The sequence below is a fragment of the Molossus molossus genome, unplaced genomic scaffold, assembly GCF_014108415.1.
Source record: "Molossus molossus isolate mMolMol1 unplaced genomic scaffold, mMolMol1.p scaffold_m16_p_19, whole genome shotgun sequence".
In the NCBI taxonomy this organism is placed as follows: domain Eukaryota; kingdom Metazoa; phylum Chordata; class Mammalia; order Chiroptera; family Molossidae; genus Molossus; species Molossus molossus.
In genome coordinates this window covers 32,996,215-33,019,382 of record NW_023425354.1, presented here as the reverse complement: position 1 = coordinate 33,019,382, position 23,168 = coordinate 32,996,215, and the positions used below count along the sequence as shown (strand labels likewise).

Here is a 23,168-nt window from a genome sequence, read left to right as displayed (position 1 = left end):
ATCTTAGCTATTGTAAATAGTGCTACTATGAACACAGGGGTACATATATTCTTTCTGATTGGTGTTTTAGGTTTCTTAGGGTATATTCCTAGAAGTGGGATCACTGGGTCAAATGGCAGTTCAATTTTTAACTTTTTGAGGTAACACCATAGTGTTTTCCACAGTGGCTGCACCAGTCTGCATTCCCACCAGCAGTGTACTAGAGTCCCCTTTTCTCCACACCCTTGCCAACACTTGTTGTTTGTGGTGGCCATTCTGACAGGTGTGAGGTGATACCTCATAGTTGTTTTTAATTCTATAACATTTTTTCACCCCCAAAAGAAATCCTTTACTCATTAGTAGCCACTCCCATTTATTTCTCCCCCTAGTCTCTGGCAACCACTAATCTACCTTCTGTCTCTATGGATTTGCCTATTTTGAACATTATGTGGAATAATACAATATGTGGCCTTTTGTGTATGGCTTTTTTTTTCATTTAACATGTTGTCAAGGTTCATCTATATGATAGCATGTATTAGTACTTCATCCATATTTATGATTGAATAATATTATATTATATAGATATATCACTTTTTTTTTTTATCCATTCATCTGTTATTAGCCATTTGGGTTACTTTCACTTTTCAGCTATTATAAATAATGCTGCTATCCACATTTGTGTACAAGTCTTCATTCCTTCTTGCATCTCAAACCTTTCATCTGGGATCACTTTCTTTCTGCCTAAATTTCATCCTTTAGAATTTCCTTCAGTGAGGCACTGCTGATGGCATACTTTCTTAGTTTTTACTTGTTTGAAAATTCACTCTTGAACTTAGGTCAGTACTGTACAATTCTCAGCCATTATCTTTCAGATCTTGCCCTTGTCACATTCTCTTGTCTTTTCCTCTAGAACTCTGAATAAACTATGTGAGACCTTTACAATGTCTCCTCCATGTCTCTCAACCTCTTCTCTCTCTCTCTTTTTTCTCTTTTCTGCATTCTGGGTCTTTTTTTTTTTTCTCTATCTTCCAATGCCTTTCTGGGGTCCACTTTTCCATAGGTTTTGCCCTGTAAATTCATAGCTCTCTTGTAAAAAATCTGTGATATTGTTAGAGAGATTTTTAAAAGTCCTTTATACAGCATTTGCAGTTGTTTTCAATGGGAAGGTTGGTCTGAATAACAGCCCATCATTCCTGGAAATGGAAGTCCTACCACCCTCCTCATTCCCTCTGCTTGGTATATATTATCCTTTCCCTGCTCCTCAAATTGGAGCCATTCTCCATGGACTTCCTCCAATTCCACCGCTTTCACCAGCCCTTCCTCTTCCTGCTCAAACTTTTGAGATTTCCTGCCCCAGGACTAGTAATGTTTCCCATTTAGTGGTAGCAACTTGGGACTTCTCTTGCATTGTTAACTTATCAGTAACCTAAGGATTGATTTGTTTCCTATCCAAGATTGGTGAGCTCAGGGAGGCAGGAATAGCCCCAACCAGTGGCTCCAAATCCTGGCAAATCAGGATGGGGGGGATTTGGGTTCAGTAGATTTGAAGTAGTTTCTGGTGTCTGATCAGGCATTTGGGGGTGCAGATTAAGACTCTCTCCCCCAAAACTGCTGCATTAAACTTTTTAAAAAAATATTTTTAGTTTATTGATTTTAGAGAGAGAGGAAGGGAGAGGGAGAGACAGAAACATCAATGAGAGAGAACATTAACTGGCTACCTCTTGCATGTGCCCCACCAGGGACTAGGCCCACAACCTGTGCATGTGCCCTAACTGGGAATCGAACCGGCGACCTCTTGGTGCATGGGTCAATGCTCAACCGCTGAGCCACACCAGCCGGGCAGCATTGAACTCTTATTAAGCCCAACAGACCACCTTCCCCGAGCAAAAGGCTGCTGCTGGGAGAGGGAGCTTCCAGTCTGAAAACCGCATTTCTGAGATACATCCTTGGGGCAGGTGAGGAGTCCCGAAGGCCGTTGCAGTGACTCCGCACGACGGTAGATGGCAGCACACACATTCTAACTGCAGCCCAGAGCGCACTTCCGGGTTGGGCCAGGATCTTACAGGGCAGAAAGAAATGTGATTGCCTCAAGTTGGACCTCCTTTTAGTCCCCAGTGACCAAAATAGACTACGGTAAACAACCTCCCCTCCAACACTATCCCTGCACACTCTTCCTCTGGACCCAGTGCTAGGCAATTCCCATCAAATTCCCGTTTCCGGTCCAGTGTTGCTTTCTTGCCTGCTTAATCTTTCCCTTTCTGTAAAACCTGCTGAAATGCTCTCCCTTTCAATCCACTCTCCTAACCATTCTCAGCTCAATTTGTTTGTTTGTTTGTTTTTGTGTTTTGAATTGGTTACAATTATCTTAAACTTTATATATGACAGGGAGTGCCAAGAAACGGATGAAAAAGAAGAGAGTGAGCATTAAAACAAATGTGGAGTTCTGAGTACAAAGCCTTGTGCCACAGGTCTGTGCCTCTGCCTGCATCTGTCTGCTCCAGTTTATAACACCCTACTCTCAGCTCAAATGTCACCTCTTTTAGAGGTATCACCTGATTGTTGCTGAATTTAAAGTAGCCTTACCCAGTTCCTCCCTATTGCATCACCCTCTATCACATCATCTTCCCGGCACCTGACCATATCTGAAATAATCTCATTTGTTTACTTGTGTATTGTCTATGGTCCCCCGGTCCCCTCAATGAAGGACTTTTTCTGTCCTGCTCACTTCAATATCTCCAGCATTTAGAACAGGGCTGCTTCGGACTAGGTACGTGATAAATATTTGATGAATAAAGGAATGAATATGCTGAAGAATGCACTCCAGGAAACTGGTTTAGCATATTAGCCACCTACCACAGGGGAGTCCTATGGATAGCAAGCTTTTCTTTTTTCCCCTCTGAACTATATTTTAATGCCTTTGGGCATCCTGAATACCATAGGCTCCTTTCCTCCCACTGCCTTAATTCTATCCCAATCCACACACTTAAGTTCTGTCTTTCCTCTGGGTGAGGAAACTGAATGAACAGATTTTGCTGACTTTCTCCCAGTTTACTATGCTTAGCTCATACTATTTGTCCTGTAATAACTTTCCACAACTTTCCATTCTTTTTATCTAACCTAGCATAAAACCACTCAAGTTTAACCATTTCTTCGGGTCTTCATTTCCTCATGAAGGTTCTCATGTCACTTAAAACATATATTAAAAGTAAATTTGTACACTTTTCTCTTATTAATCTGTGTTTTGTTACAGGGGTCCCAGTCAAGAATTTAAAAGGGTAGAGGAAAAAGATGTTTTTCATCTTTTGTACAGCTCTCTACCCATGCTTATTGACCCTACACTTTTGCAGGCAGGAGGTTCATAGAGTCATTTCAGCTCTGCCATTTGGCTGCCAAGAGTCTGAACTTGGGTGAGGGTGAGGGGTGGGGACATCTGAAAGAAAAATAATTCTATATTTTTTTCCTAGTTCTTCTCACCACAAATTCTTGTTATTCAGAGCCAACCGCTTTCAACTTTTTTAGCTCTTTCTTCCTTATTTTTATCACGCTTGTTTCCAGATATTTCTTGTATTTAAATTATATGCTCATACTAATATTTGATTTTTTTAAAATGTTTTTATTGATTTTTTAGAGAGAGACAGGAGAGGAGAGAGAGATAGACACATAGATGTGAGAGAGAAACATCGATTAGCTGCCTCCTGCACACCCCCACTGGAAATTGAGCCTGCTACCCGGGCATGGGCGAGCTGGGCTTGACTTTTTTTGAATGTAGACATTATCTATTGAATTCCTATTATGGAAGATTTAGATCTCTTGAATTATCCTCCCTTTTCCACACCTTCACAATATACATTTATCAAACATTTCTATTAGATCAATATTTAGTCTTTACATTATTGTGACTGTAAATATTATTCACTGTTAAACCATGTTTATAGTAGGCTTACTATAATTACATTTTTTGTACAATTTTCCCTCATGTAGTTAATGGTTGTTTTTTTTATTTGCTTAGTTTTCTATATTCTTATCACTGACTCCCTCATCCCTCCCCCCCCACACACACATTCTAGAGAAGTGTAAATCTCTCTTTCAAACCCATTAGATATTCCATTAGGTTTCTTTTTGTCTTGCAAACAGCTTTCCTGGGGCCTCTGTCCTCTGTGTCCTCCTGTTCTCCCAACCGGTTGTTTTTTTTAGGCCTGTTTCACAGTTGTTATCCAGCAAGTCTCTACACTGTCACCCTGGGAATTCTCTTTGCCTTTTTGTCAGGTTTTATCTCTGCTTTCTGGATCTCATGTCTCCCTTTTTCTTATCTTACTCCTTTGTTTTGCTGTAGAACATCCTCTAGTGGCTTCCAGAGAAAGAATACATGGGAATTTTTTTTTTTTTTAGTGTTTGCTGGTCAAAAATATCATTTGTCTCTTTCACAGTTGATAAATAGTTGACTGGATATAGATTTCTAGGTTGGAAACCAGTCCCTCTTAGAATTTTCAGGGCATTACTCCTCATTCTCCTCTCCTCTGGTGTTTTGAAGTCCAACATTGTTCCAATCCCCAGTCTTTTATTCATGACCTATTTTTCCTCTTTGGAAACCTTCAGGAGCTTCTCTTTGACCCACATGTCCTGAAATTTCACAACACTGTACCTGGCAGCAAGTTATTTTTAATTCACTGTGCTGGGCCCTCTCTATTTGAAAACTTAGGCCCTAAGTACTAGAAAATGTTTATATTTCTTTAATACGCTCTTCCTTCCATTTACCCATTTTCTGGAAATTCTATTCAGATACTGGATTCATCCCGGCATTTTCTTATCTGTTATTTCCTATTTTTCCTCTCATCCATTCAATAATCCTTATTTATAGCCGACTATGTGCCATTCATTATTCTAGGTGCTGGGGATATAGAAGGGAACAAAACAGAAAAATCCCTAATCTCATGGAGTTTATACTACTTTTCTTTTTTTTAATTTTATTTATTGATTGATTTTAGAGAGAGAGAAGGGAGAGGGAGAGAGAGATGGAAACATGGATGAGAGAGAACATTGATTGGCTGCCTCCTGCATGCCCCTCACTGTGGGGATTGGGCCCACAACCTGGGCAGTGTGTCCTGACTGGGAACCAGGACTTCTCAGTCCATGGGACAAATCTCAATCCACTGAGCCACACCGGCCGGGCTATGTTACATTTTAAAAAGTGATAAGCATTATGGAGAAAAATAAAATTAGGGAAAGAGGCTAGGGAGTTCAGAATGCAGGAGTCTATCATTTCAAATAGGGTAATCAGGGAAGATCTTACAGAGAAACTGACATTTTAATAAAGAACAGAAGATGAAGGGACTATTTGGGAAAGAATGACCGGCAGAAAGAACAGCATATACATAATCCACTAAGTGGGGCAGGACAGTGCAGGAACTGGCCCGTGGGATGAAGGTAAAGCTAGGAGGTCAGTGTGTCCAGTGAGGCGGGAAGCAGGGGGCAGAGAGGAAAATGAGGTCTGAAAGGTGAGGTGGTGGTAGGTGGACTTTACACTGTGAATGACAGGGACAGCCACTGGAGGTTTGGAGCAGGGGACTGATGTGATCTGACTGACCTTTTTATAGAATCACCACAGCTCCTTTGTTGAGTGTAGGGGGTCAGGGTGGAAGTAGAGCACTTAGTAGCTACTGCAGTAATTAAAGAGAAAGTAAAGGTGGCTTGGCCCACCTTTTTACTGTTTTCCTCCTACTTATTGAATGTACTGGGGGGACACTAATTAACAAAATTATACAGGTTTCAGGTGCACAATTCTACAACACATTACCTGTACACTATCTTGTTTGTTCACCACCCCAAGTCAAATATCCGTCTGTCCTTCACCATTTGTTCCCCTATACCCTTCTCCAAACCCCTTCCTGGTAATCCCCACACTGTTGTCCATGTCCATGAGTTTTTTCTTTTTTGCATTAACCCTCCACCCTTTCCAAAAGTTACTAAAAACAAAAAAAATCCTCACCCCAGTATATGTTTATATTGACTTTAGAGAGTGGAAAGGAGAGGGAGAGAGAAACATTGATTAGTTGCCTTCTGCATGCATCCCAACTTGGGATCGAACCTGGGTATGTACCCTGATGGGGAATCAAACCCTTGATCTTTGTCAGTAAAGGTAGGAGGTCAGTGTGTTCAGTGAGGTGGGATGATGTTTCAACCAACTGAGCCACACTAGCCAGGGCCTAATCATTACCTCTTAATGTCAAAATATTCTTTTTTCTTTTTTGGCATCCCTTGTTCCCTGATCTGATCTTATAGCTTCGTGAATACTGATGATAATTTTTTTAAAAATATTTTTTATTGACTTTTTTTTTTTTAGAGAGAGAAGAAAGAAGAGGGAAAGAGAATCAAGAGAATGAACTACCTCCTGCACAGCCCCTACTGAGTATTGAGCCCACAACCCGGGCAAGTGCCCTGACCAGGAATCGAACTGGCAACCTTTTGGCGCACTGGGTGACACCCAACCAACTAAGCCACACTGGCCAGGGCTGATTATAATTTTTTGATGGTTTCTTTTGCTGTTTCCATTATCTCTGATGCTTCTGAATTCCTTTTTCTGTTTGGTTTTGGGGTGGGGATGTCTTTATCTTTCTTGTTACAAGTTTCCTTCAAATGTCTGATTGTCCTTGGCTATCCATTCTTGCATTGTGTGATTTCTCTCAACTACTCTTTTCAAAAGCAGGGAAATCCTGCTACCCGTCCTGTGTTCTATGTATTTTGGCTAAGAAAGCAAGAGGGCTGGGTGGGGTCCTTAGGAAAGTCATAAAATGGAAAAACTTGATTCATAACTCATGCAAAATTAGTGCTGGGCATGGGCAGTAGAGATTACCAAATTTAATTTCCTTATCTATAAAAAGGAAATTGAAGATCAGACATGATCGCTTGAAAATGCCAAGTTCTATTTGGCCGCTGTGGCTCAGCAGTTGACCATGGACCCATGCACCAAGAGGTCGCTGGTTCAATTCCCAGTCAGGGCACATGCCCAGGTTGTGGGCCAAGTCCCCAGTGGGGGGCATGAAGGAGGCAGCCAATCCATGTTCTCTCTCAATGATGTTTCTATCTCTCTCGCCCTCTCTCTCTCTAAAACCAATAAAGGGGGAGGGGGGTGATTTAAAAAAAAGAAAATGCCAAGTTCTTAACAGTCATTGGGTCTTTGGTTTTAATGTTTCCTCTACCCCAAGGCGGGGACCCCTTGCTGTTCCTCAGGTAAAAAGTTTGGGTTTCAGAGGTCGTCCCTCTCATCACTGCACCCAGTTTTACTTTATGTAGCACTCGTTAATATCTGTAATTATGTAGTTATTTTACTGTTTAGCTGATTCCTCACTAGAATGTAAGCACTATGAAAGAAGTTATCGGTCCTGTCTTGTTCACTATTCAATCCTCAGGGAGAACCCGAATTCAAAACTAAGCACTCTGGCTCCAAAACCCGCGCTTTCAGCCACTACATCATGCTGTTATTTGATGAAGAAAGCAGAAGAAGGACTTCTGCGAACACAGGGAAACAGAAGGGTGATAAAATATATCATACTCAGGGAAGTCAGGAGGTGGAAAACATCCAGACGCGTTCGTACCTTACCCCCTGTGACCTTTCTTTCCGGAAGCACTTGCCGCTCTCCGGGGCGTGTGCGCACGCGCCGTAGCCGCGGTCGCCCAGGGCAGTGCGCGAAGCGGGCAATGACAAGGGAAGGTTCCGCCTCCGGGGCTGAAAGGCGCGTGCGCCTCGCGGGATCCGGTCAGGACGCGCCTTCTCGCTTCCTCCCTCCCTTGCTTGTGCGCGCTGGGTGGGCGTGGGAGGAGGCGGGGAACTAGGGAGGGGAGAGAGGGGGCGGGTGTCGCGGGAGAGAAGGAGCGAACCGGAGAGCGTCGTTCTGAGAGCAGTGAAGGCGGCAAAATGGCGGACCGCTTCTCCCGCTTCAACGAGGACCGAGACTTTCAGGTAAACACGGGCGTCGCCGAGGATCCGGGGAAGGAGCTGGCCGAGCTGAAACCTCCTTTTCTGCTCCCGGCTCTCTTTTCGTCCAGGTTCTGCTCCGGCTTACGAACCGGCTCGCTCTTCTCCACCTCCGATTCCTCCAGGGGCCTCCTGGCTTGAGGCGAGGCCGCATCTTCTCTCATCCCGTATTCTCTTGCCTCTTAAATTCAGGCCGCCGCGTTTGCGGCTTCGGCCTATTTGAGCTTCGGGTTTCGGAACCCCGGCCTGGGCGGCGGCGGGGGGGGCTGTGCTTCCTATGGAGGCGCAGGACTGGCTCCCCGGGGAAAAGAGGGTTGGGTCGGGAGAGTTTGGGGGCGAGTATTGCTGGACCAGAGCTTCCCAACCCCTAGGTTTTGCTTGCACGGCTGTTTTGGGGCTGGGGTGGGGTGTCCTCCTCCCGCGAAAATCCCTCTAATAAATAAATTCCTTTCATTGTCTGCTTTTCGAATTCCTCACCCGCAAAAGGGTGTTTTAGTTATTAGACGTCTTCTTAGTCAAACATTGAGATTTGCCGGGCGTAAATGTTTTATTGTTACTATTGGGCCGTTAATTGGGCTTGAAAAACAGTAAGTTACAGGACTGTGGTCGACGTAAGCTTCACCCCGTATTTTACCTGGAAAGATTCGTAAGAAGCAGAATGATAATGGACTTTTCAAGCGTGTGATAACTAGTGCCAAAAGCTTGATTTTTCTCTTCAGTTGCAACTATCGCATAGAAAAATGCCCTTGTGGTGGCAAGCATTATTTAGGGAAAAATGAAGGCAAATGAGAATAACTCAGCTTTCGGCTTTTTAATATACCTTCCTGTTGAACATTGTTACTGCAGAAATCTCGACAATTAAAAGGGATATAGTAGAGATTGGCTATTTCTAGAATAAAATACTGTCTCTGGAGTCTCAAAGAAACCACTGCATTACTACCGCATATCCTGGCAACAGCAATTTGGGTCAAGGGATGAACCTTTGAACTCAAGTTTTTTTCCTGCTGTAGATCTTCCTCAAAGTAATAAGGGGATATTCTAGATATGTTTCAGAAGGCAGTTTGACGGGGTTGAATTCCCTGAGACGACTGGGTTGGTAAATACACAGGTTAAACCAACACTGAACAGTGTAGTGCATAGAAAGCTTAAGTTTGCAGCAGTAAGGGATCTGGGGACTGTTGAAAAGCCTTGTGATCATGCGCCTGCTGTACAGCTAGCTGCAGCACAATACAGGACCTCAAGGTGTTTAAGGATATAATGCAGGTCCGGGAAAGTTTGAAGCAGTTCATATTAGCCTTTTGATCCCTGAGAAAGGTTGTTCTTTAGCGAGCACCATAAAACATGAGTAGGCTGCAAGATGTGTGGGCTTTATTAGTAATTTTTAAAGAGATACATGTTGATAATGCAAATCCTCAAGTGCTTTTCAGAGGAGAAAATTTCATGCTGACCTAGTAAAATAATAACTTGAACAATTAAGTTTTGAGGGAAAATGGCTGTCAACCACAGAATTTAAGCAGGCTTAAACAAAAACAGGATTTGCAGGACCTTGAAAAAGATTTTGAAAACTGGATGGCAGAGTATGAATGCTGTCACTTGAAAAAAATTGAGAAAGCCTCTACCTTTTCAAGTGAGATGTCTTTCTTTTTGATGCTATTGTTGGGCTTATGTAAACCCTGTTTTTAGTTGTTTGGTATTTCTTTGAAGATACTACATATATTTTAAGTATAGTTCCTCCTTTTATCTTGGAATAACCAATTCCTGCTGTATTGAGTCAGCCTAGGAAATGTTTTTTGTTGTTGTTGTTTTTTGTTTTGTTTTGTTTTTTTAATCCTCACCCGAGGACATTTTTCCATTTTTTGTTCAGGTAGAGTGGGAGGGAGAGAGAGGAACAGAGAGAGAGAGAGAGAGAGAGAGAGAAACATTGACGCGAAAGGAACATATCGAGTGGCTGCCACCTGCACAACCAACCAGGGCCGGGGACAAACTGCAACCGAGGTACGCGCCCTTAGCGGGAACCGAACCCGGGTCTCTCAGGACCGCAGGCCGATGCTCTAACCACTGAGCGAAACCGACCAGGGCTGCTGCTGTTGTTTTTTTTAAGTCAGATATCCTAGTATTATGGATAGGTGAGTAGGGTATTGGGAATGAAACCTTTTAAACAGTTGTAAGATGTTACAACTTTTGTAAGTTACTGTCCAAATGTCTCCCAAAAAGCATTAATTTAAAAATAAAGTTCCTTTCTTTGTGTTTTACTAAGGGGGAAAGAATAGATTGATTTTCATTAATGATTTCCTTTTATTTAAATCATTGGACAGAAGCCCGGCCAGTGTGACTCAGTGGTTGAGGGTCGACCCATGCACTAGGAGGTTGCTGGTTTGATTCCCAGTCAGGGCACATGCCCAGGTTGTGGGACAAATCCCTAGTGGGGGGGCATGCAGGAGGTAGCCAGTCTATGTTCTCTCTCATCCATGTTTCTGTCTTTCTCTCCCTTTCTCTCCCTCTCTCTCTCAAATCAATAAAGAAAAAAATTAGCCCTGGCCAGTTTGGCTCAGCGGTTAGAGCGTCAGCCTGCAGTCCAGAGAGACCCGGGTTCGGTTCCCACTAAGGTCACGTACCTTGGTTGCAGTTTGTCCCCTGCCCTGGTTGGGTCATGCAGGAGGCAGCCACGTGATATGTCCCTTTCACATCAAAGTTTCTCTCTCTCTCCTCTTCCCACTCTATCTGAACAAAAAATGGAAAAATGTCCTCGGGTGAGGATTAAAAAAAAGAAAAAGAGCCCTGGCCCTGGCCGGTTTGGCTGAGAGGTTAGAGCGTCGGCCTGTGGTCCAGAGAGACCGGGGTTCAGTTCCCGCTAAGGGCACGTACCTCAGTTGCAGTTTGTCCCCAGCCCTGGTTGGGTCGTGTCGTTGGCAACCATTAGATGTGTCCCTTTCATGTCGATATTTCTCTGTCTCTCTCTCCCTCCCACTCTGTCTGAACAAAATGTGGAAAAATGTCCTCGGGTGAGGATAAAAAAAGAAAAAAGAGAAAGAGAAAAAAATTTAAATTATTGGAGAGAACATGTAATATGATGCTCCTGCATGTAATATATCAAACATTTTTCAAGGTCAGGTTATGCAAAATTAAATGTGGCTTTCTATTAAGATTATAAGTGATAAACAAGTTGAAGCCACTGAATACACTTGAAAACAAATCCAAAGTAGGTTTCCAAACACAGTAGTAGATCCTGTTGCTTTAAATAGATCTTGTACTGGAAATGTTTCCATGCATCTTCTTTGGTTGGTTCTAGATGGCTATCGTTTTCTTTGCCAATTTATAATGAAGTGCAAATTTTAAAGACAATATCAAATTGTGTTTTGAACTTAGTATGGAGTCAGAGGTGGGTTCATCATTAGATTTTGTGAACACCTAAAGTTTCCAAGGTGGTGTGTAGTATAGTGAGAAGCATAACTGTGGTATACCACTTGCAGCACTTATGAATATAAAGAGTAATTATTATCAGGGACATATATTTAATATTTTTGTTTGTTTTTATTAAATTGATTAGGGTGACATTGGTTAATGAGATTGTATAGGTTTTTAAAGTTTTTGGTAACTTTATTGTAATAATAAACAGGTATTAGTCTACAGACTTTACGTATTGTATTATCTCAATCTCCGCAATAACCCTATGAGATAGGTACTATTACTCACTTTTTTTTTTTTAGATAGAGTGGGAGGGGGAGAGAGAGAGAGAAACATTGACATGAAAGGGACACATCGAGTGGCTGCCTCCTGCACAGCCCAACCAGGGCCGGGGACAAACTGCAACCAAGGTACATGCCCTTAGTGGGAACAGAACTCGAGTCTTTCTGAACCACAGGCTGACGCTCTAATCACTGAGCCAAACCAGCCACAGCTTACTCACATTTTCAAATGAAGCAGCTGAAGCACAGAGAGTTAAATTTGGCCAAGTACTCAGAACTGGTAAATGGCAGACCCTGGATGCAGACTCTGTCCAGCTTTTTAGCTCTTGAACCTGTGCTCAGGACCATATTCTGTGCTGCCAATTACATGTTTTATATAACTAATAAAGTCATCAACTTTGGAGGATAAATTTATAGGTCACAAAGAATAAATGAGCTTTAGAGAGGTGATACAATTAGTTTTTACTCTGTTCTAGTTTTTTTTTTTAATCTTCACCTGAGGACATTTTTTCATTTTTTGTTCACATAGAGTGGGAGGAAGAGAGAGAGAGAGAGAAACATTGATGTGAAAGGTACACATCGAGTGGCTGCCACCTGCACAACCCAACCAGGGCCAGGGACAAACTGCAACTGAGATACGTGCCCTTAGTGGGAACCGAACCTGGGTCTCTCTGGACCACAGGCTAACGCTCTAACCGCTGAACCAAATCGGCCAGGGCTGTTCTAGTATTTTTTCAGATCTGTTTCTTGTTGGTCTCCCAAGGGCTTCTAGGGAGACTTCTGACAGTGATAAGTTACACTGTTAAAGAAGACATTGTTAACTGTTTTAATTTAGACATTCTTTTGTGTAGCCTTTTTTTTTTTTTTTTTTAAATCCTCACCCAAGGACATATTTCCATATTTTGTTCAGATAGAGTGGGAGGGAGAGAGAGAGAGAGAAACATCGATGTGAAAGGGACACATCATGTGGTTGCCATCTGCACAACCCAACCAGGGCCGGGGACAAACTGCAACCGATGTACATGCCCTTAGCGGGAACCAAACCTGAGTCTCTCTGGACCGCAGGCTGACGCTCTAACCTCTGAGCCAAACCAGCCAGGGCTGTGTAGCCTTTTTAAGTGGTATTTTTGGAAGTCTTTGTGATATAGGCTGATATATTTATTAAAAATCATTTTTAATGTTTTACGAGTTTTAACTACTCCTTTAAGAATCTGTCCTGTTTCTGAATGAGACCTGACTTCTGCCTACATTTACCAAATTAAGACATATTTATTCACAGATTGAAATGTTATACAAACTGATGGAAAATACATACTAAAATTTAGGATATAGATGTATTTAACACTTTGAATAATAGGTTTACTAAAGAAAGTTTTATTTGTACAGTGACGTGCAATAATAATAAGATGTTAAATAAATACAAAGCTTGTCATTTAGTGGTTGCACAGCTATTAATGGTGATGAATCTGAATACTAGTGAGGAAATGTTCTTCACTTTGTGTACCTGCAGCAGACTGGTGATTTATAATTTTTTTTTAATGTTTTTATTGATTTTTGGAGAGATAGGAAGGGAGAGGGAGAGATAGAAACATAGATGAGAGAAACATCAATCAGCTACCTCCTGCACGCCATTCACGGGGGATCAGGCCCACAACCTGGGCATGTGCCTTGACTGGGAATGGAACCGGTGACCTCTTGGTGCATGGGTTGATGCTTAACGACAGAGCCACACCAGCTGGGCAACAAATGCTATCTTAAAGGTCATTATAAAAATTACTCACGCCCTGGCCTGTTTGGCTCAGCGGTTAGAGCGTCGGCCTGCGGTCCAGAGAGACCCAGGTTTGGTTCCTGCTAAGGGCGTGTACCTCAGTTGCAGTTTGTCCCCGGCTCTGGTTGGGTTGTGCAGGAGGCAGCCACTCGATGTGTCCCTTTCACGTCGATGTTTCCCTCTCTCTCTCTTCCTCTCTCTCCTTCCTACTCTATCTGAACAAAAAATGGAAAGGTGTCCTCTGGAGAGGATTAAAAAAAAAATTTACTCAAGAACTTTCTATAATTTATGTAAGTAATCATAATGGTAAATAGCAATAAGCAAGTCATGTATTACTTTTATATAATATGTTGGAGGATTCCTCCTTGTGGATGAGACCTTCAGATAATTCTTATTTGAGACCATTAAATGAGGATGTTTACCATTTAAAAATACTTAGGTCAGCCCAGCTGGTGTGGATCAGTGGATTGAGTGTCATCCCATGGACTGAGAGGTCCCCATTTGATTCCTGGTCATGGCATATGCCCAAGTTGTGGACTCTGTCCCCAGTGAGGGGCATGCAGGGGGCAGCCGATGATGTTTCTCTCTGACATCGATGTTTGTATCTCCCCATTCCTCTCTCTGTAAAAAATTGAGAAAAACATATTTTAAAAAATACTTAGGTCACAGAAGTGTATGAGTATATTTTGGTGTGATACTATCTGGTAGAGTTGGCATTCTAATACAAGCAGGCTAGAGATGACACATGAGCAATTGTTCTAATCTATTTTCTGGGTCCCTCTTCCATCATCTGGAAGAGATGCCACTAGCAGTGAAAATCAGTGACAGCTATGCTTAAGATACTGAAATTAATGAAAAATCATCACTATTTTCTTTCCCATACATACTATGTAGATGAAAAGTATTGAACCAAGGCCGTATAGATTTCAAAATGCTGATGATGAATCAGCATGATTATTAACAAATTGAGAATATTGGTTACTAGATTCTTGGAATCAAGAGTGACCAAATAAGGTCAGCATAAGGGAAGGCTCCTTGGTGGTGATTTGAAGAGTAAGGGGTATATATTTAAGATAAAAGGCAATGAAAAACATGTGACACATCAAGGAATAACATCACAGAGAAGGACATGTTACATTGGTGGGAGAATGGGGTTGACAAGAACTGTGCTCATAGGGCTTCATGTGATGGTATGCTTATTTGTTTTCCAAGTATGCATGGGAGATCAGGAAGAAACAGATCTAGACAAATATATTTAGTATTAAGCTGATTATTATAGGGTTGTTCTAGTGCCATCAACATTATAGAAAAAATAGGTGTCATGTTTTAGTCTTTCCTTTTATTCAGTACGTCACGCAATTCTCTTTAAAGTACTACAGAGAGATTCTTTTATCACATTTTCTTAGGTCTTTATAAGTTACATAACCAGAACTTGACTTCAGAGAAAGAGGAAGGGAGAGGGAGAGACAGAAACATTGATGAGAGAGAGCATCGATTAGCCACCTCCTGCATGCCACCCACTGTTGATCGGGCCTACAACCCGGGCATGTGCCCTGACCGGGAATCGAACTGATGACCTCTTGGTGCATGGGTCGACCCTCAGCCTCCGAGCCACACCAGCCGGGCTGTGACTTACATTTAAAACAACACATGGCCCTGGCCGGTGTGGCTCAGGGGTTAGAGCGTGATCCTGCAGTCCAGAGAGACCCGGGTTCAGTTCCCACTAAGGGCACATACCTCGGTTGCAGTTTGTCCCCAGCCCTGGTTGGTCCCTCTCCCTCTCCCTCTCCCTCTCACTCTTTCCCTCCCCCTTCCCCCTCCCCCTGAACAAAAAATGGAAAAATGTCCTCGGGTGAGGGGAAAAAATGTAATAAATAAATAAAACAACAACACATGTATAGTTAACTATCCTGATTGTACTGCTTCATAGCTGAGATACATTTCCATATAATTTCTTTCTATGATAAAAAGTTTTTTAATGACAGTTTTCTTGAGGTGGTCAAAATTATCATTTTCTGAAAATAGCAGTTCATGAGATCTTGAATTATGGATTTGAAATCCATGTAGAGGTTTCATCTTTGTTCTTGTGATTTAATAAGTTTCTAATATTTTATTAATGAAAATGGATTCCAGCTTGAGGTAGACATCCATTTCTTGAATTCTATTAAAATTCCTTCCCCGAAACAAGTTGGTACTTTTGCTTGTTTGTATGTCTGGCATTAAGTCTCTCTTCATATTAGCATTGCCATTTAGAATTAAGTGAAAGCTGACTCATGGTAATTACCAAAGGAATTACAAGTGACCACCACAAATACTGAAAGAAGTCATTGATTTGATATTGCAGTGAATACCAGAAGATGTAATGATTTCCCAGTTATAAAAAGTGAATTGTCCATTTAACTAAGGAAGTCTAATCAAATGTGTTGAATGCATATTGTATTAGTCAGTGCAAAAATTTAAATATGCTCAGGCTGGAAGACAAAATACTGCATTTTCATGCTTATACAAAATGATTTATTTTAGATGTAACATACATTTAGTATTTTATACCTAATTTAAGAATGTATTGAAGAAAAAGTAGCTAAATTTGCTTTGGCACTGTACATAGGTTAATAGCATATAATGTTTTAGTAAGTGCTATAGATAGTAAGAAATTAAAATTAGAGCCAAAAAATGAGTTTCCTGTTATTTGCCTTAATTCTTATTTTTTTTACTGACAATGTTGAAGTCAAATAAGTCTTGCATTGTTTGCCGATTTGGCCCAGCGGTTAGAGCATCAGCCCTTGGACTGAAGGGTGGAAGGTTCAATTCTGGCCCTGGTCGGGGTTGTTTGGGAGGCAACCAATGACTGTGTCTCTCACATCAATGTTTCTCTCTCTCTCTCCCTCCCTTCCTCCTTTCCACTCTATCTAAAAAAAAAAAAATCCTTCATTGTTTGTCACTCAAGCAACCAGAAACTATCTTTGTAATAGTACATTTGGTCTCACCTCACAAGGTATCAATTATTATTATTATTATGTTCTATAATCCTCACCTGAGGATATTTTTCCATTTATTTTCAGATACAGAGGGAGGGAGGAGAGGGAGGAGAGGGAGGAAGGGGGGAAGGGGGAAAGGAAGGGAGGAAGAGAAACATCGATGTGAGAGGGACGCATTGACTGGTTGCCTCCTGCACAACTCCAACCAGGACCGGGGACGAAGTACAATTGAGGTCTGTGCCCTTGACCGGAATTGAACCTTCTGCTCTTTGGTCCTCAGGCCAACAGTCTTAACCGCTGAGCCAAACCGGCCAGGGCAAGGTTATCATTTATTTATTGTCATCCTTGTCACTCTTTGGCAATTACATTGATTACAAAGAGGCATTTTAGTTTATCTCTGTGTTTTGTAGACGTGAAATACAAAACAGTTCTCCGGGTTTAAAGCTGAAATAGAAAAAAGTAATTGATCGTATTTTGTGGCTGGCTTTTTTTTTTTGTTCTTTATTGATTTTTTTTAGAGAGAGAGAGGCAGGGAGAGAGAGATAGAAACATCGATGAGAGAGACCATCAATTGGCCACCTCTGGCATGCCCCCCAACTGGAGACTGGGCCCACAACCTGGGCATGTGCCCTGACCTGGAATCAAACTGGCGACCTCTTGGTGCCTGGGTTGATGCTCAACCACTGAGCCACAGTGGCAGGGCTGTGGCTGACTTTTTAAATAATGATTGTTAGCCCTGGTCGGTTTGCTAAGTGGTTAGAGCGTCGGTCCGAGGACCAAAGAATCCCAGGTTTGATTCTGGCCAGGGGCACGTACCTCAGTTGTGGTTCGTCCCCGGCCCCAGTTGGGGTCACGCAGGTGACAACCAATCGATGTGTCTCTCTCTCACACTGATGTTTCTCCCTCCTTCACACCCCCCCCCCCCCCCGCTCTGTCTGAAGATACATGTAAAAATGTTCTCTGATGAGAATTAAAAAATAAATAGCCCTGGCCAATTTGGCTCAGCGGTTGATCGTCGGCTTGCAGACCAGAGAGTCCTGGGTTTGGTTCCTGCTAGGGGCACATACCACACACACACACACACAAAATAAATAAATAAAATAATAAATATTGTTAGCTCTGGCTGGTATGTCTCAGTGGTTGGAGCGTCACCTCACTGAAGAGTCTCAGCTTCACTTTGTCAAGGGCTCGTACCTGGATTGCAGGTTCAATCCCCAGTCCAGTTGGGTCATGTGCAGGAAGCATCTGATCGATGTCTCTCTCCCACATCTATGTTTCTCTCTCTCTCCTTCTCCCTCCCTTTCTCACTCCCTCACTCCCGTCCAGTCTCTAAAAATCAGTGGAAAAAATATCTTCGGGTGAGGATGAACAACAACAAAAAAGAGATTGTTATAAAAGTTAAGACTCATATCTCATGTAACATTATTTTTCCAGAGTTGATGAGGGAATAGAAGCCTAATTTTTCACCCTTTTTGTAGGCTGTACTGATTTAAAAAAAAAACAAACAAACAAGAAATGAATTTTATACTGTAGATCTTGACTGCAGAAGAAGCCAAGGCTGATGCTTGTGGATTATATGCTGTAGTATCTGTGATTTCCCTTGTTGTACTAGTAATATGAGGTATCTTAAAAGAAAGGGCAGTCCTGGCTGGTTTGGCTCAGCGGTTAGAGTGTCAGCCCATGGACCAAAGAGTTGGAGGGTTCAATTCCAGTCAAGGGCATGTACCTTGGTTGTAGTTTGGACCTGGTCAGGGTTGTGCAGGAGGCAACCAATCAATCTCTCCTGTCTCTCCCTCCCTCCCTCCCTCCTTCCCTCCCTCCCTCCTTCCCTCCTACTCTATCTGAAGATAAAATGGAAAAATATACTCAGGTGAGGATTAAAAAAAAAACACAAAAGGGCAAACATGGTTGAAAAACGTAATTGGTTTAATACTACTTTAGGGTATCATCTGCACAAAAGCTACCAAGGGATACATTTACCTTGAGATTATTTTCTAGAATATAAATTAATTTTTGAAAATATTGTTAAAACTATTTGAATAGTAGTTGTACTAAGAAGTATGTGTATGTTTGGGGGAAGTTTGTTAAGTGTTTTTCAAGGAGCTTCTATTCTAGATGGGAAAGATAACAAAAATAACAATATTTAGTTTATTAAGACCAACATGATTATCAGATGAATGGTATAATGCAAAACTCTTAAGGAAAGAACCCTTAAAGTGGGATGATTAGACTTGCCTTTATTGAAAAAAAATTAGCATTTAAGCTGATCCTAAAAGATGATGGGAGTATATCCTTGCAAAGGAAAAGAATGGGAAGCATTCAGCTGGAGAAAATAGCCAGGGCAAAAGTATAGAAGTGGAACAGGCAGAATTGTTGTTTCTTTGTTTTTGTTTTGTAAGGACAATGAATAAACTGTTGGGCATAGGGAAAAAGTGAAAGCTAGGGCTACAAAAGTACATTTTATTGTAATGCTAAGTGGGAATGCACTAGCTGTTTGAGGTGTTTAAACGGGGATAGACTTCAGTTTTTCTTTTGAAGTCTATTCCCATGTTTAAACACCTTCAGGGAAGATTAATTCAGGTACAATTGTGTTAGATGTACCGTACATACAGTTAAAGCTATGATAATCAGTCTCCATTAACTAGATAGGGACAAGGGAGGAGAGGGTGTATACAAGGTAGTGATTATAATAATGGACTTTGATTTTAAGCTTGGCAAGGAAATAGGTGACTTTTGGGGTTGAGGGGTAGGGGGTGGAATGAAACGTTGGATTGTACGTTCTGATGGGGTTTAAGAATTGAAGTTAGAGGTATTAGAGGAAATGAGCTAGAAAGATAGAAGGTTGTGGTTGGAGAGCACAATGTTTGAAATAGAGATTATGGAAGGATTCAGAATATTGGTAATGACAATGAGAGTGAAATAGCTAAGGTGGAATGGACAACAAGATCATTATAGGAAAGGAGGTTAAAGAACTGAGGCACTAATATATTGAAAATTATCAAACCTGGGTATTAGAATGGTAATATTGTTATATACTGCTATGGTTTAATAAGTGCCCTTATATACGTTCTTGTCTAATTCTTCCAGTAACTCAGTGAGGTAAATAGAATAGGTAATAACTCTTATTTTATAGATGAAACTAAGGCCCAGATAAATTATTTTGCCTAGTAGCCCGTCTGGTATGGCTCAGTGGATTGAGTGTCATCCCGTGGACTTGAGAGGTCCTGGTTCGATTCCTTGTCAGGGTATATGCCCAGGTTTGGGGCTCAATCCCTGATAAGGGGCATTCAAGAGGAAGCCAATCAATGTTTCTCTCCCTTCTTCTCTCTCTAAAAAAATCAATAAAAACATATTTTAAATTATTTTGCTTAGTATAGAACTGAGTTGTGTACTATAATCTTCTGATTTCTTTTGTAGTGTTCTTTCTGCTGTGGTATATACATTGGCCTCTTTTCGAGGAGATGAGTGCTGGTATTGTCTACAGAACATGAAGCATTGTTTCTCTTTAATGCATGGCAGTATTTTTCACCGGTTAACCGGGTAGGATATAGTTGGTATATTTATCATTAAATAGTATTTTTTTTTCCCCCAGAAACATCTCAGTGTTATATGTTTGATTGTTTATGGCTTCTTGTTGGCCTTTTTACTGTGCATAGGTCTACCACACAATTCCATTCCATTTCCCAAACATTTATTGAGTGCCCATTTGTTAGCATTGAATCATAAAAGGATAAGAAAAGAAGATAAAACCAGTCAATTTTGTTCATTTGTTCTAGTAAAAAATAGCCAGGAAAGGAAAATGGTACTTTCTGGAGACTATCAAATCAGGATACTATAAATTTATCCTTGACCAGCATCAGCATCAAAAGTTGAGTGCTGCCCTGGCTGGTTTGGCTCAGCGGTTAGAGCGTTGACCTGCGGACCAGAGAGTCCCGGGTTCGGTTCCCACTTGGGTCATGTACCTCTTGTGGTTCATCCCCGGCCCCAGGTGGGATTGTGCGGGTGGCAACCAGTCGATGTGTCTCACATCAATGTTTTTCTCTCCCCCCCCTTCCCTCCCTCCCTCTTTCCCTCCTGCTCTATCTGAAGATAAATGCAAAAAGTGTCCTCGGGTGAGGATTTAAACAAAAAAATGTTGAGGTTGAGTGCTGCTTGGCAGGTGTGGCTCAGTGGATTGAGAGATCCTGGTTCAATTTCTGGTCAGGACACATGCCCAGGTGTGGGCTCAATCCCCAGTAGGGGTCTTACAGGAGGCAGCCGATTGATGTGTCTCTCTCACATTGATGTTTCTCTTTCTCTCCCTTCCTCTTTCTCTAAAAAATATTTTTTTTAAAGTTGACTGCTGTGGTATCTAGTGATAATATTTGCTGCTATTTGTTGAGTGTGTATTACATGCTAGGCTCCATGCCAAGGCACAGATTTTTTTTTTTAAATACATTTTTATTGACTTTAGAGAAAGGGAGAGAGAGAGAGAGAGAAGCATCAATCAGCTGCCTCCTATGTGCCCCCTACCAGGGATTGAACCTGAAATTCAGGCATGTGCCCTGACCTGACTTGGAATCAAACAGGCTACCTCCTGTGAGTGGGACAACACTCAACCAACTGAGCCACACCAGCTGGATGAGATATTTAATCCAAGTAACCGTCCAAACCAAATAGTGTTATTCCTCATTTTATAGATGAGAAAATAGTTTAGAGAAATTGAGGCCACATAGTAAACTCAGATTTGAAGTCTTGAGATGTGACTTTTTTCCTGTGGTTCCTGATTGTCTCAAGTTTAAGATCCAAATTCATTAACTTGGCTTTTAAGACTTTTAAGCATCTGAATCCCTTGTAACAGGTATATCTCTTTTCCCCTCGTCCTGCCATCCTACAGTTTCTATTGTTATCTGGATCAGCTAGGCTCTTTCATTATTATTGTTTTTGCATATGTTCTTTCCTGTCTAGAATTCTTCATTCTTCAAGACTCAGTTTGATTTTATTGTTGACATCTTCCCTAGGCAGATTTAATTGCTTCTTTTTCTGTGCTCCCACAGCACTTTTGCCATATTTCAGTAAAAGCACTTTTACTGGCTAACAATACAGAATGCTTACTCTATTAGGAATTCTGTTATGTACTATTATCTCATGTAATCCCCCAGTAAGGTAGGTTCTATTATTCCCATTTTACAAATGAAAAACAACCCCATTCACATAGCTAGTTGAAGAGAGAGCTTTCAGGTAGTTTGGACCAGTCTCAACCTTTAACCACTGTGCTGTTTTACCTCTCCTACTATATATACTTCTTATAATTTATCTCACTGGACTTAAAACTCCTTGAATGAAAGGCTTTTTGTTTTTTTCTCCCCAGCACTGAGTCAAGGTCTGGCACTAGAAGTTGCTCAGATATTTGAATTAATGGTTAAGTAAAGGCAGGTATGTATGTAGGCTTAGTAGAGGCTGAAAAGAATGTCCAGACTGGAGACTAAGCTTCCTGCTGTTTCATGGATTCTCTAGGTCAAACTACTTTGTGATATCCTATAAAACCAGTTGAGGGGTATTTCAAGTATAGAGGTTGTGTTAAAGGTAGTTATAATCTTACCTGGCAAGTGTGGCTCAGTGGATTGAGTGTTGGCCCATGGACTGAGAGATCCTGATTCGAATCCCAGTCAGGTCACGTGCCCAGATTGCTGGCTCGATCCCCAGTAGGAGGCATGCAGGAGGCAGCCAATGGATGTTTCTCTCTCACATAGATGTTTCTCTCTCACATAGATGTTTCTATCTCTCCCTTCCTCTCTCTAAAAAATTAATTAAAAACAGTTTTTAAAAAGAAAGTTATAATCTCACTTTATTATATATTGTATATAATTACAGCAGTCATCGTTTAGTTGTGAATTTCCTTTTGTGTGATACATTGTACATACACTTGTTTTTCTGTGGACTTGTGTAGAAGTTTTGTTAAACATCTGCATACAGATCTATCATGCCAGCCACTGGTAAAAGAAATATGGGTCCCAGAGGAATTTTTTTGTTTTTGTTTTGTTTTTTTTATCCTCACCTGAGAACATTTTTGCATATATCTTCAGATAGAGCAGGAGGAAGAGAGGGAGAGAGAAACCTTGATGTGAGAGAGACACATTGAGTGGTTGCCACCCACATGACCCCAACCGGGGCCAGGGACAAACTGCAACCAAGGTACGTGCCCTTAATGGGAACTGAACCCGGGACTCTTGGGTCCGCAGGCTGACGCTCCAACCACTGAGCCAAACTGGCCAGGGCTGTTGTTGTTTTTTAGCAAAGTAAGAAAGCTTTTTTTGGCCACAGCAAAAACACACTTAGGACAGTGAAACAAGGAAGGGCATAGAAGAAGCAACAGGAGAGCTTAGGCTACATTGCTTTGGCTCACTGAGAAGTCAGAAAAGAGGGCCTTGGAGACAGGATTAGGGGGTTAGCCTAGGTTGAGCTGCTGCTGCCCATTACTCCCCGATTGCGAGGTTGCAAGTCTTTTGGGGTCCCTTAGAGGGAAGAAGGGGGGAAAGAATGGTGCTGGCATGCTCCCCTTGGAGATAGCGTGCCCCAGAGGAATTCTTTTTTAAAAAATTTTTTTTTCTTTATTGATTTTTTTAGAGAAAGAAGAACAGAGAGGAGGAGAGAGATAGAAACATCAACAAGAGAGAACAGCGATTGGTTGCCTCCAGCATGCCCCCTGACTGGGGATTTGGCCCACAACCTGGGCATATGCCCTGACTGGGAATTGAACTAGCGACCTCTTTCTTGGTGCATGGATTAATGCTCAACCACTGAGC

The 23,168-nt window shown here is 41.7% G+C and overlaps 1 protein-coding gene across 6 annotated transcripts in view; it reads left to right on the top strand.

Annotated features, from left to right (window-relative positions):
• The first annotated feature begins 7,835 nt into the window (after window positions 1-7,835).
• The window catches only part of GPATCH8 (G-patch domain containing 8), an 85,048-nt gene continuing 69,715 nt past the window's right edge, over window positions 7,836-23,168 (top strand). For 4 of the 6 annotated variants that reach the window (XM_036267797.1, XM_036267787.1, XM_036267791.1 and 1 more), the window contains exon 1: window positions 19,797-19,923. Coding sequence is in view for 1 of the 6 variants with exons in the window: in XM_036267786.1 (XP_036123679.1) it covers window positions 7,892-7,936 (45 nt within the window). In the remaining 5 variants the exon portion in view is untranslated. Of the gene's footprint in view, window positions 7,937-19,796; window positions 19,924-23,168 lie in introns of those variants that run through there. The other 2 variants (XM_036267786.1, XM_036267794.1) reach the window with 2 other exon arrangements.